The sequence below is a fragment of the Amphibalanus amphitrite genome, unplaced genomic scaffold, assembly GCF_019059575.1.
Source record: "Amphibalanus amphitrite isolate SeventyFive unplaced genomic scaffold, NRLGWU_Aamphi_draft 000473F_arrow, whole genome shotgun sequence".
Lineage (NCBI taxonomy): Eukaryota > Metazoa > Arthropoda > Thecostraca > Balanomorpha > Balanidae > Amphibalanus > Amphibalanus amphitrite.
The window spans coordinates 101534-115277 of NW_024881967.1; the positions used below are offsets into that span (position 1 = coordinate 101534).

Here is a 13744-nt window from a genome sequence, read left to right on the forward strand (position 1 = left end):
TAAACCTTCTTTTCGAATGAATTTGTTCCCAGCCTTCTGGCTTGGAATTCTGACCCGCCTCTCTCTCCCCTCCCCCCTCTCTCTCTCCCCTCCCCCTCTCTCTCCCTCTTTCCCCTCTCTCGTGCTCGCAGCTCTCTGCAATCCGAACTTCCTGACAGAGACGGCTGCCGACCTCAGCTCTCCGACACACATCCGCTGAGTCCGGCTTCCGGACCCGCCTCTTCCGCGTCCTCCGCCTCTATTCTTCTCCAACTTGCCTCTTTATTCCGTGACATCGTCTCCCGCCCCGCCCAACAGACCGTCCTGACTCGACCTCGGCTCAAAGGAGAGTCCTGATTCCTGTGCTTCAACTTTGATTTCCGCTCTTGGCCACGAGGAGAATCCTGTGCTCTAATTCTTCTCCCATGTGGCGGTCGGAACATTTTCCGCCGTCCCCGACTTTCATAGTGATATTTATGCGTCGGTTTGCTTTTTAGGACTAGATTTCGAGGACTCTATCTTGAATGAGGTGAAATCTTGAAAATCTTGATAGCGTTCGCAGTTCACGACTCTTTGTAGTCCATGACTCAGAATATACTTTCAATACAGTTCATGATCAGGAATTGTCGGAGCATGCTTGTCCTGACTCAGCTGCTGATTATCTCCGTTGCGTCTGAAGACCCCAGTCATCAGATCATGCTTTTCATGTTTCATAGTCTGGTTCATGACTTAAATTCCGCAACTCACGACGCTAGTCTGCAGTTAACGACTCGCGGACCGTGATTCTCCAGTCGAGGCACGTAGCCGTGCATTCCGCCTGCCGACCCGCCGCTACTGTATGCGCGGCGAGTCATCCGATTATTCTGCTGGACTGGCCGGTATTTGACCTAGTTGGGGGACTGGACCGGCCTGAGGTGATCAAACGCCCTCCCCGAGCGCTGATTAGTTGCGTACTGTGGGGACTTGTTGGGGCTGGCAGCGCAAGTGGGCAGAGATCAGCGCTGTATTGGCTGAGGTCCATGTGCGCTGTGAATGTTTGTTGTGGCTTACCATTATGTCAGATCATAGACCTCTGTATACAGAGGTCTATGGTCAGATTTAATCATTCGATGCTTATTTTACTTTGCCTTGAAGCATCAGTCGTCACTGATTCTTCCTCTAACAAAACGTAGCAATTTGTGAGAAACGGAGTTTTTCATACCTTGCTCCGTTTTGGCAAGCTACCTCCGGTCCAGTAACCTGCGCTAACCGTGTCCCTCTCCGGGTATGTTTTCTGGTCGTCTGTTTGTCGCGTGCCGATGCCCGCGATGACCATCCACCGGTGCTGACACACGACTGCCTCTCGTCTCTGACCGTCCGCTGCCGGCGCCGCAGCTCGGCGTCCGGTGCGCCTCTGTCCTCTGACAATATCCGGGCGTACCGAGCGGCCGCCGGCGCCGCGCCGAGCCGCTTGGTAAGCCGTCTCCGGTCAATGGGCCGTCCTGTCGCACAGCGCCGCCGCGCCGCCGGGCGCCGAGCGGCCGCTCAGCACAGCGCCCGGCCGCTCTGCATGCCGAGCACGTCCGCCGACCTGCAGCGAGCGGCTGCCGTGCAGAGCCGAGCTGTAGGTACCGGGCCGGGCAGAGGCAAAGCCGACCTGCAGCGAGCGGCTGCCGTACCGGGCCTGGTAGAGCCTAGCTGTACCGGGCTGGACAGAGGCACAGCCGACCTGCAGGAAGCGGCGGCCGTACCGGGACGGAACCTAGGAGAGGTGGGCGTACCGGGCCGGGAAGAGTCGGGATATACCGGACCGGAGCAGAGACTAGGAGAGCCGTGGCTGTACCGAGTCGGGGCAGCCGCGGAGGCGGCCGCAGAGGAATCGCCGGGCTGTACCGGGTCTGTTCAGCCACCGAGGCTGCGAGACTGGGCAGTGGCGAAGATGTACAGGGTGGAAAGTAATTACGCGAACATGTATTTTCTTACAATTTCGCCCGTCAGTGGAGATTTTGTATGAGCGCGGGCTGTTATGGAACATGACTGGTCGTGTTTGTTGTCGCCTCATCTAACAAAAGTGACCTTACTTTGAAAAATGACTTGGAAGGTCTACAACACCTCTCGGCTTCGAGTGGTGCTGACGCCATACGCTGCTCAAGACCAAAATGGGCAAAGAGCTCAATTTGAAGTTGCCAGGGAAAGCGTTAGTGATTATTTTGGCTGGATTGGTGCGGAAGGGACTCGGAACGGTCTCGGCACCAGCATTACTCAATTACACCTTTGGTTGAAGCGTAATAAAACTTAAGAGGACTTAAAAAGCAAAGCCGTTGGCGGCAGTAAAACCTCGGCGAATTCAGGCGCCGAATGGGTGGTCACCATTTCCGCGACCAAACGACAACAGTCGACCCGAAAACAGGCGAAATGGTTTACTTTGGCCGGGTACCCGATCTAAGATATCACGATTCATACATAAATCCGTGAAAATTCGAAAATCAAGCCGTACAAACAATCGAGATGGCCAAAATTCATGAATTAATAGCAGGATTGTCAATTTAAGTTTTCTAAAGACCGCCAAACCTGAACAGAGGAGGACAGGCAGCTGGCTTTATGGTTGGGTGAGACATCTTCGAAGCTATTTCATCCGTCAAACCTGCAGAACAACGCGTTGGGGGCTGCTGATGCGTCCGACGTCCCGCCCGTCTCAACCTTCAAACATCCGGCAAAGGAACACACATCGGCGTGTTATGAGCGCCCGGATGGTGTCAGAATTGCATGTAGTGACCAACAAGGCCACCAAAAATAAAGTATACAACTAGTGGAACATCCTTCCAGACGAGTCTCTTTATCTAATCCATCAATGCACCAAAAGGGGCAAAATGATTGAGCGCACTTTTGTGCCCGACGCAAAGAAACTCTTCTTCATGATTGATAAAGTCCTTCCTCTCACGGCCAAAAAGACGCAAGACTGGTGCTTTGAGAACCCGTTCTTCTTCTGGGCATATAATGGTCAATCTGGGAATTGCCCAGACCTCAATTTGATCAAAAATGTCCAGGCGACTCTTCAGGAGAGCGTCTAAGAGCTGCTAGAGCTGATCAAAAATATCCAGGCGACTCTTCAGGAGAGCGTCTAAGAGCTGCTAGTAGCCACCAACATCGATTGCCTCACCAGACAGCTCCAGGAGGCGTGGACTAAGCTTTGGCCAACAGTGCTTGACATGCTCTTGTCAATTATGCCTGAACGCCTTTGTCAGTGTATCGCACATAAATAGGAATATATGAAAAGATGAAATTTTCATGTCACCGCCGCTTTTTCCATTGCTATAAGACGAAAAAGTATGTTCGCGTAATTACTTTCCACCCTGTAGAGTGCCGCAAGGATAGTGCTACCTTGCACTGGCTTGGTTTCGAATCAGCTGTTGCACAGACCTCTGTATACCAATGGTACAATGACATCACAAGGTGTATGTCTTGACATCTATAGATAGATGTCACCCATACACTTGTCATGACATAGATTCGGACAAGTTTGTGTTGGGCGCCTGCACCTGCCGAAGTTTTAGACTTCTCTCTATTGAACTTATATCGCTTCCACCAGTGGTCCGCATTTACGATCGTCCTCCGTATGCTACGCTTGTTACCGCGAAGAAAGCGCATCATTGCGGCGTTCAGGCGTGCTGGAACATTTCCGTGTGGGCGACGGGGAAGAAGGGCTGTCCGGGCACCTTTCCGCTTTGCGTCCCGGTGCCAGAGCGGCCTTTGTTCCAGACCGGAACCGTGACCCACGCTCCAGCGCGCCGAGCCACCGTCTGACTGGCTGAGATGAAAGAATGGTGAGAACCCACTTAATGTGCACGCTATCGCCATTAAATGGTAGGTGGAAATTGGAATAATATCAAAGTATCAGAGCGGATGAGGACGGAGTAACATCAAAGGATCGGAACGATTCAAAGCGACTCTTTCCAACTTTTTTGGAATAGTTTTTCATGGTAAGTGCAGTTGAATTATTAGCATAATTATTTGGTTTACATTCGCCCTACTTTGGGCTGGATTTTTCCGCTCCTTTCCAGTGCTGCCGCCGCGGTGAACTCAACTATTGATGTCCTCGCCGATTGGAGTAACCGCAGCGGTCGGGTCGGAACGCCCCATCCCGGGATCGTGTCTGACGTGACGTGGGCTGTGTCGGAAACGACACCGGCCGCCGCACGATTGACCTGATTCGGTTACCGTCTCCATCCGCCGTCTCATCATTTCTTTATCTGTTCAATATGGGGGCGTCATGCCAGTATCCCGGGGCTGGCACGCCGCGGACCTGCCGCCCAAAATCGGGACGATGCCACGTATTGGGTGATGCAAGAGTTATGCCGCAGTGCTTTTCTCGTTGGAAGTGCTCTGCATCCTCTGTGTGCGGAGCGTATGATTGAACGGTTCTTAGTATTCTGCACGGTATTCTGGACATCACTGTCTGTCATGTAATTGGTAAAAGGGTCTGCTTCGCTATATTACAGTTGTCAGCTCCGGGTTGAGAAGAGGCCTATTGTTCGGTCCGCAGCGCTGAAAAGAGTCGGACGGGAGCAGATGAGAAGCGGCTGCTATCTCCCTGGAATACCGGGTCACCATTTAGTGTGACGCGGTACAGAGATTATCGTCTGTGAATTGGCGCCTGCTAGCGCGGAAGAGGTATGAGTCTGATGAATTCTTCATCCAAAGTACTTGTCATAGGTCGAGAATAAGTTATCAATTAAGTTTTGTCAATAGAGCAGCTAACAAGCTATGATATTACAGGTGTGGAGACAATTTTCAGCACCTCTCATATTTTGTATGCATGCTCGTATTTTGCCTTTCCAAGTTTCCACTGCGAGTGTGCTTACATTGGATTTACCATAGCTTAACGAAATTAAAAACACTGGCTGTCCTTGAGCTCAGCTTCAGGCTGAACGGAGCTGACGAATATAGGTAACTATGGCCTGTTTGTCGGTCTCGGTATTCAGTAACATTGACCCTGTGTCGAAGGCACGGTCGGCCTGGATCCGTGGCGTGCACGGGTGACGTTACCCGAACGTCGTCGTGCCATCTCAATTATTCATAGGCTGCGATGACACCGCTGGAAAAAGTACGGATTCTAAAGTTAAAAACAAGTGCAGTTGAAAGCGGAGGTTTTTACTATTCAGCGACATCAAATGTGCAAGTGCATGTGCATGTGTAGACTATTTGCTTGATTTCCCGAACACTCTTTCTAGCTCCTTGCCGACTTCATTCGAAATGAACATCTTTAGCATAGTCCATTTTGCTCAAGCTTTTTGTTCTATGCTTATGATGTTCGTGTAGACTAAGAAACGTCTCTTCAGTTGGTATAACTCTTCCTAAATGTAATGCATTTTCATAATTACTTCCCAAGTTCAAGCTAGACTTTCTGTTGTAGGTAACAGTGACAGTGTGTGTTATTTTATCCGTAACGAATATCTGTGTTTTGTTATTCTCCAATACCATCGCCGTTTGTCATGGGTGCCGATTCGATTGTCGGACGTGGTGGTTCTATCTCGGATGTCTATCACAGCAATTTCGCCGCCAATAACGCCGATACGGTCTCGGGCGCCTGGGGGTGCGGTCGGTGTCCTCCGGGTGTCTGGGGGTACGATCGGTGTCCTGCGGGTGTCTGAGGGTGCAGTCGGTGCCCTCCGGGTGTCTGAGGGTGCGGTCGGTGTCCTCCGGGTGTCTGAGGGTGCGGTCGGTGCCCTCCGGGTGTCTGAGGGTGTTCTGGGCGTCTGCCGGGTGCCTGAGGGTGCGAGCGGCGTCTGCTGGGTGCGGAAGTGATTAGAAACAGACACCCGCCGAAAAGGCTATGGAGTGGTTGATGCCGGATGATGGGAATGAATGTACCAAGAGCAAAGGCTTACCTGCTCATCCATTTGGCCAGGCTGGGTCAGGTCGACTACTTTCGTGGTGGGGTAGATTGATACGTGGTGCATTTTGGACTAAAGAATTGTAGCTGACTAGACTTAACCCGCGCCCCGTAGGGCTACCGGCGGACCCTACCACCCGTAGGGGGGGGGGGGGCCGTTTCGGCCCCCCCCCTAAGATCTCGGAAAGTTACCGGCCGATTTTCAAAATTCAAACGGCGTTTGATAGCCCTACCCGGGAACTACCTTGTGACCAAATTTCATTGACCTAGGTCAAGCCGATGACGTCACAGGTCAGGTCAAAGGTCAGGTTTTCACCGTTCACAGGCAGTTCAAGAAATGTGCTGTGAAATCGAGTAAATTGGTAATTTATTGAAAACCATCGATGGTATATTGTTCGTCAAACACATACTTTGCTAGCTGAGGTCACTGATACCAGGTCAGGTCACAGCGAGGTCAGGTCACCGGGGGTCACAATATGAATGTGTCGTGTGATACATGTTTTATGGTCCATTTTACATGACAAATGCGATTATGTGGGTTAGGCAGCCTTTGGGGCCAGCCTAGGTCACGTTTTGGTGAAGGTCAGGTCAAGGTCAGGTCAAATTAGGTCAAATTTCAAAGTTGATATTTTGCATAAAATGGGTATCCATTCGATGCAGCTCGTCACGGGGAGTCTAATGGTGGTCTTTGTTTTGCTCTACGAGTTCTAGAATTGCCAAAAATTGAGTTTGAAAATTTGACGTCATCATTTTTGAACAGTTTTTTCGCTATAACTTGGCCAAAAAACGAGATATCGATCTGAAATTTGGTATGTAGATAGAAGACGGTAGGTACTATCACATATATTCCGGTTTTTTTCGAAACTCAAAAAACTTTTTAGATTATTTGGCTAATATATCCAAAAAAATGCTTTTTTGATTTTTGGGGATCAAAACTCAAAAATTTCAAAAATCCGAGATTGCAGTTTTGTAGCCCTGTCAATTCTACACCTTTTATGTCTTGATCATTTTTCTGTATCTTCAAAGCTGTAGGCCTGACAGGTCTTCTCGCGAAGGTCTTTTTTCGGTCGAAAATGACAGAACATGACGTCACTCTGACGTCATTTGTGGCCAACCTATCACAGCCTCTGGAAAAATTTTTTATCACAATGTGTAAGATTGATGCCCGGAGGGGTCCTGAAAGTTTGGTGGCGATATCTCCAGCCGTTTAGGAGATATCGACCGAAAAGGACAGGGGGGGGGCCGTTTCGGCCCCCCCCCTACGGGGCGCGGGTTAACATTTAAAGCCTGTCTCATATGCTCCGCGTAGTTCAATGATATTGCGCATTTACACGCTAGGGGGTAAATTTATCTTGTCTATTGCATTTTTATCGGGGCTTGAACTAAATTATGCATGACAACAGTACCTGAGGTAAATACGTTGCCTTATTATCTTGCAAAACTTTTGTTAAGCGCGGCAGGGGAAATCCGCTGGCTTGCAAAGAAGGGACATTTTCATTGGTCGACTGAGCACACTTTGATGAACTATACTGGGATCTCCGACCCTGACATGATACGTTCCCGTGGCTGGGCGAATGGTACTAAATGGGCCGTGGCGTACACTCGATTATCCGTGAAATGTTCCTTGATGAACCGGGTCGTTGTTAAGGATAGACGGGACGTGGTCATAAGAAATGATAACCCATAGTAAATACTAACTAATGGTATAAAAAAGATTTCGTTGTGCTAATCAACTACCTAACACTAGGATTTGAAAATCGTCATGTTTCATATAAAGATGCTTGCATTCCTCACTCATGATATTGAATATATAACCAATACATGCGTAATGCCATAGACTAATGTATCGTCAGCTGTGGTGCAGTACTCATTGAATTCGTAACGTTCCCAGTACGGCCATGACGTCAGTGTTACCGTGTGAGTCCTGACCCATTCGTGAAGTGTGACTATCCCGTTATGCTACGGTGGCACCTCGTGATCTATTCGTGACACCTCTGTGACCATTCGTGACTACGCTGTGACAGGCACGAGCTACCGCTCGTGTCTGTCACGAGGGGTAGCTCGTGACAGGCAACTACTCTTCTAAACAAGTTTAGACGACGTCGCCTACTCTATCTTCTGCCAACATTTTATTTTGCTACGTACTACGTAGTTCTCTTTTACATTATCGCGGCTTTACGGATTTCCGTTTTCGAGTTTCCGCTCATGGGTACAGAAAATGGGAGGGTCGATCTGGCTTGTTACGTGCTGTTTCATTTGAATGGCTATGTTCCTGTCTTGTGTCTACGTGGGCGATGGTCCTCGGTCGTCTGGCTTTCGACTAGCCACTGATTTACATGAAACTCCAATCAAAATGGGACGTGAGGCTTGGTGCGCAGCCAGACCCTACGGCTGTTCCAAACAAGGTCGCCTATGCCTGGTGGGGCTTTGCAATCTGAGTCCCCTATTGCCGATGTTTGGTGTTGTCCTGTTTGGACTGTACGATGCCTGGCAGCCGATGGAAGGATTTATATAATTCGCCGTACCTTTCTGATGCTAAAGCGCTCGGCCCTTTCATGTCGCCACACTGGTTTCGGCGCTCAGTCGTGACTGTCATGTCTTACATAGCCGCTGTGACTGCCACGTCTTATATAGCCGTTGTGTTTCGAAGAAATCACATGAGGTTGCCCGTGCTCGAAACGACGGCACGTCGTTTTAAGTGCAATGAAAATATAGTAGCCTCTTTTCCGAGCTCACTAAGCTACATTTGTAACGCATTTCAGCATCGAAGAATTAGCAGGAATGTTCTTTCTACCGCATAGACCCCCAAAACATGCAGAATGGCAACGTGACCTTGCAATTGAAAGCTCCTGAAATGGCAGCGCTCGCTGCCGGGTCCAAAATTAAGACGAATTCCGTTTATGACGTCATTACATACCACTTGCGTCAGCTGGTGACGTCACGGTTGCCGAGCGACATTGCCGGACGGGCCAATGAGACTGCGAAGGGCGTCATGGCGGGCCGCCTCCACTGAGCACGGGTTCCGCAAGCTGCTCTGCATGGCGCCACCTCCGGCCGACAGAACACCGCGAGCGTGCAGCACACAATTGTTCCTGGTGCAGTCGTCTCGTCCGCGGGGAATCTGACGATTCCTGGGAAAACTCCATATGCGCTGCAAAAGTCCGTCCGGGCCGGGCGTGTCCACGGGGAAGTTTGCTGGCGTTTCGGCCGGCGCGCAGCCGTGCATGTAAATTGGGCGCAATGTGACGGCTGGGACGCCGGCTAAATGCCGACCGGAAATCTGCACAGAAATTTACCGGCGGACGTGTTTTCAGCACTGCCGCTGTAGCTCCGATCGGGGCCGACCAAAGCCGACTGTCATTTGGCGTTGGCGAACTAATCTATCTGAAACGTACTCTGCGTTGGATCTGGCAGCGGCATTTGCCTTTGGAGAGGGCTTGTTTGCGAGTTCGTCCATCCCATCAGCAAAACAATGTTCCAACTAACGACTACCGCAACGGTTGATAAGGGCCTCTCCTCCCACCCGGCCCTTCGGACCAGTTTAAACTCCAACAGCGTCACCGGCAAGCTTGTAACAGGCTGCGGCGCAAGTGACGTTATTGAGCCCTGGGGATCATCTCTGAGGTAACCCTTCTCGTACGGCCGGTAATTTGTCCGTCGAATGACCTCACGAGAGCCAACGCAACCCATAAATCCGTGCTGTTTTGACGCCAATGTGCGAGAGCCTTGCTTGAAGAATGGTTGGTCGTTAAATGGAAAGGTTTTTACTTCACGGGAAATCGATGTTTTTGCGGGCTCGTCGTTAGCCTGAAGTGACACTCAGAAGCTTTGAAAGACGGGCGACGATCGAGAGATATCTTTCAGAGCTTTTCTACGAGTGGGTAGGCTAGTGTGGGCTATAGAACTCCGCAGTCGTGAATTCAGTAGCGTTGACAGCTTCGTGCAGATCTCTCTGATATTGGAAGACATCAAATTCCACACAAAGGCCTTGCGCAACTGACTTTTAGGTGGTGACAGTTGATTCGTATCGTGTTCGTAAACAGTGTATTTAGGGTACCCTCTGGGGAATGCTGCGTGGTCCACCGTCCACTGTCCGCCTCCAACTTCACACCGCCCACCGCCCACCGGGGCGGGTCCGTGCCCCCATCGATCGAGCGGTGCCCAGTCCAAACCGGGGCGGGACGCGGTATGCCGCTGACCTCAGCCGGCCCTCTGAACGGGCCGCTTGGCCTCTTTATCGAGTTAGGACTTGTTTGGAGAAGTTGGCTGGTCCTGTTTATAGCCAGGCGGCGACGCTGACTATAAACAGACTGGACCGGGGGGCGGGTGAGCGGAGGGGGCACTGGACTCGAATGTGTCACCTCCTCGGCGGCGCCTTCCCGTGGCCTCGTCACCCCCGGGTCCGACCGTGGGCTCCATCGAAAAATGTTCAGATTCATCACTTAGCTAGCAGTGACCCGCTCATGCAAGGGGCGATATTGCCCCTGGAGCGAAAGGGAGGCACCAAGGGACGTTTCTAGTGTTGCACAGGCAAAGTGGTGGGGTGTATTTTGGGGGGCGGGGGACGGTGGTCACTGGGCCGTCAACACAATCGTCAGTGACCCTGCAGAAGAGCGTACCGTTAAAGGGTAATATCTTAGGAGGCTAAGAATTGTACCTTGTGTGTTGTCAAGTTATTAAAATCAATGCTACAAAAAAGGAACAAGAAATTCAAAACAATCTACGCTACCAGCCTGTAAGCGTGCGGTGCTCCCGTTTTGTCTTAACTCTGCTCGGAGCGCTCTTCACCGGCGCAGAGTGCGATCGAAGAGCGCCGCTGCGGCTGTCATCCGACAGGGTTCTCGGTGTGACAGCTCCAGCCGCGAGACCAATTACTGGCCCGGCGGCCGGTGCGGCCCCACTGCCGCGGATTGATTATAAATCCGCCGCTAGTTGGCCGGAATGAAACGGTCCGCCGCCGCCGCGTGAAGGTGACGGTTGGGTAAGGACGGATATTTAAAATGGAAACTGCAGTCGCTGGAAAAGCGGATCAGTCGGCTTCGATGTTTTTAGGTGCCGTATGTTTTTATGATGGTATCCACCAGCTGCATTATTGATTCATGCATGAAAGTTTTGGTAGAATAATTTCGCCGAGCTGGAACACGTGGGCTTCCCAGTGATCAGCGCTGCACGGTACTCCGTTGCCATCCGAGTCATGCCGGGTTAGCGCTGAAGGCTGGCGGCGTCTCTCGACCGTCGTGGCGGGGCCTGGGGCTGGGTCACGGGGTGATGCACCAGCCGGAGAGATCAAAGGCGCCCACCGCCTCTGGGAGAAGTGGATTGGACAGCCGGGCGCCGCGGGCTCCAGTAATGATCGGAGCAGGCGCCGCCGCCGCCGCACCGTCGTCGGCCATTATCGGGCAGGGGCGCAGGTGATCTGTGAAACCTGCAGCAGGACCGACCCGGTGGAGAAATGTGTGTGATAAGAACGCGTCAAAACGACACTAATCCACTTTTTTGTAAGTCATCGCTGGAGGGTTTTTATCAAACATGAAATGATACATTTTTATTACCTCTGTGCCCTTAAAACTCAAATGACCATAGAGTCGTTTTCGCAGTTGCATCCACAGCATCCCCTGTAGATGTTCTGCATGTTTGGTCGCTGTTCATATCGCTGCTTGTAATTAAAACCTGGGTCCCTTGTAGGGAGGTGGCCTCTCTCGGCAGTCTCTTCTTTTGGTGTTGTGTGGGCAACTACACCGCCCGTGAAGCGTCAAGCGTCCCGTGTATGTGATGCAAAGTTGCCTCTCTCCTCGCGATTAGAAACTGTGTACCCTCTGAACCGACTAAAATAGCATCTCGGGACGGCAAATAAATAAAGTATATAAATGCCGAGTCTTACTAGATTGCTTGGTACCTACTTCTTGCTTCTTTCTTGACTGAACTGCCGCTGAGTCGCAAAGCTTTGATGTTGCGGAATTATATTTATTCCTCAGTTCTCTGTTTGCGTTCCCGCCGCAGTCAGTCCATTGTATTATGTTGTATCCTCGGGTGACGTGCTCACTGTGCGTGTCGGCGGCGCCGCCGCTCCCTGTTATCACGGCCTGCCTTGGGCTGACGTCCGTGACGTTACGCGGTATCGTGTCTGTTTTGGCGCCTGTTGTGTTCCGCCCGGCGCTGGCGCCTGGGCTAACCTTCCCCTTGTGTCAGCGCCGGTGCTAACCTTTCCCCTGCGCCAGCGCCGTAGCTGATATCGTCTGTTCAAGAATCCGCTCTGTGCTGCCTGTTTGTCTGTGATACGGTGTTTCCAGTTGTGTCCCTTGTCTGTTATGTTCTGCTAGCTGACACCCCTGATTTGTCCGTGATGCAGTGTTTTCCGATGAGTTCCCTAGGTCTGTTTCGTGTTAGCTAACTCCTTTGTTCTTTGTTGCAGTGTTTCCCGGTGTGCCGCCCGCCCCGGGGATGCCATGCGCCGGTGAAGACCGTAAGTACAACAACGCTGCGCGTGTGAACTTAGAGGAGGGCTTGGTAAAAACCATCAGTACGAGCGACTGGAAGGAGCACTTTGCAGGGGCGGCTGGTGCTTCAGTCGCTGCCTCAAACAATCGTTAGATTATCCGAATTCAGTGCCAAACTTTGAAGTTTTGTTAGGTTTGTGATTCTTGGAAAATATTATAGCTTTTAACTTTTCAATTTATAAGCAAAGGAGCTGTTACATCCTCCTTTCACCAACTTACCACAGGATCCTTTCATGCGAGAGAGAAGCCCCCTGCGGCCGGGCGGCCGGTGCCTATAACCGGGCGCCGGGGGTGTCTGGGCGATGCCGTCCCGTAATAATCGTCTGCCTCTATAGGGGAGAGTGGGGTAAGATGCCCAGGGTGGGAAAGACGCCCCACCCCCTCTAGCGGCAAAACAAAGAATCGAACCTGGAAATTAATGTTCTTAGCGTAAAGCGGAAGCCTGCCTTGTCAACTGCACAAAAATTTGCGAAGCTCAGTTTGGCAACGGCTGGCTGGTGATAGAATGTTTTTTATTTGCTGCTTTCGAAAAATATTTTGGTGTCAAAACATTGTAAATATCAAAGAATGTAAATAATTTTTATGTTCCTTGCTATGGTCGTGCTACATTAACATGCGTGTACTGTGTCCCAAACAGTTTGTTTCAGGATGTAGTTTTATGGCTAACAAATTGTACTGATTTAATGTTAATTCTGTACCTTGGGGTAAGATGCCCCCTGTCCTGATGGGGAAAGACGCCCCCCTAAATCCATAGGCTGTCCTTCAAGCAGCCCGTCAAATCATTTATTACATACTTGTGATGAGAGACAAAAGCCGATCTGGGACTATTGAGAGTCCAGTACGGTCGGGAGCTCCCCATGCCGGTCTCTCGGCCCACACAGCGACTTTTTGGGCGGCATCTGACTCTGAGAGCCCTCACGACGGCCTCTGTGGGCCCCATTATTGGCTCCAGGGCCCCTCACGACATCCTTTGAGGGCTCCCACGTTGCCTCCACGGGCCGCGCTGGCATCTGAGGTCCCCACGATGGGCTCGAGGGCCCTCAAGCATCATGAAGACCTATAAGGGCCCCACAGTGGTCTCCGAACGCCACCACGGAGGCTTGTTTGGCCGCGTTGGACTATGATGGTCCTAACGATGACCTCTGAAGCCCCTCACGACTACTTTTGAGGGCTCTTACGATGACGTTTGGTGTCTACTGCAGGCTCGAAGGGACTACTGATTCGTTCAGTCGATTCACGTGCCCATTTATGTCACTTATAGTGCAGGGGGCATCTTCCCCAACGCCAGGGGGCGTCTTTCCCACCCTGTGGGGTAAGATACCCCCTTTCACTTCTTCGGGAAAAAGCTTAATAGCAAAAAAAGTTATCATATTTCAGGCACGAAAGTGTGATATTT

General features: G+C 51.2%; 1 protein-coding gene across 6 annotated transcripts in view; it reads left to right on the forward strand.

Moving 5' to 3' along the window:
- LOC122392175 (atypical protein kinase C-like) overlaps positions 1–13744 on the forward strand; it is a 137959-nt gene that overhangs the window by 51070 nt on the left and 73145 nt on the right. For all 6 annotated transcript variants that reach the window (XM_043386770.1, XM_043386767.1, XM_043386769.1 and 3 more), the window contains exon 5: positions 12264–12314. In XM_043386770.1, coding sequence (XP_043242705.1) covers positions 12264–12314 — 51 coding nt within the window. The remainder of the gene's footprint in view (positions 1–12263; positions 12315–13744) is intronic.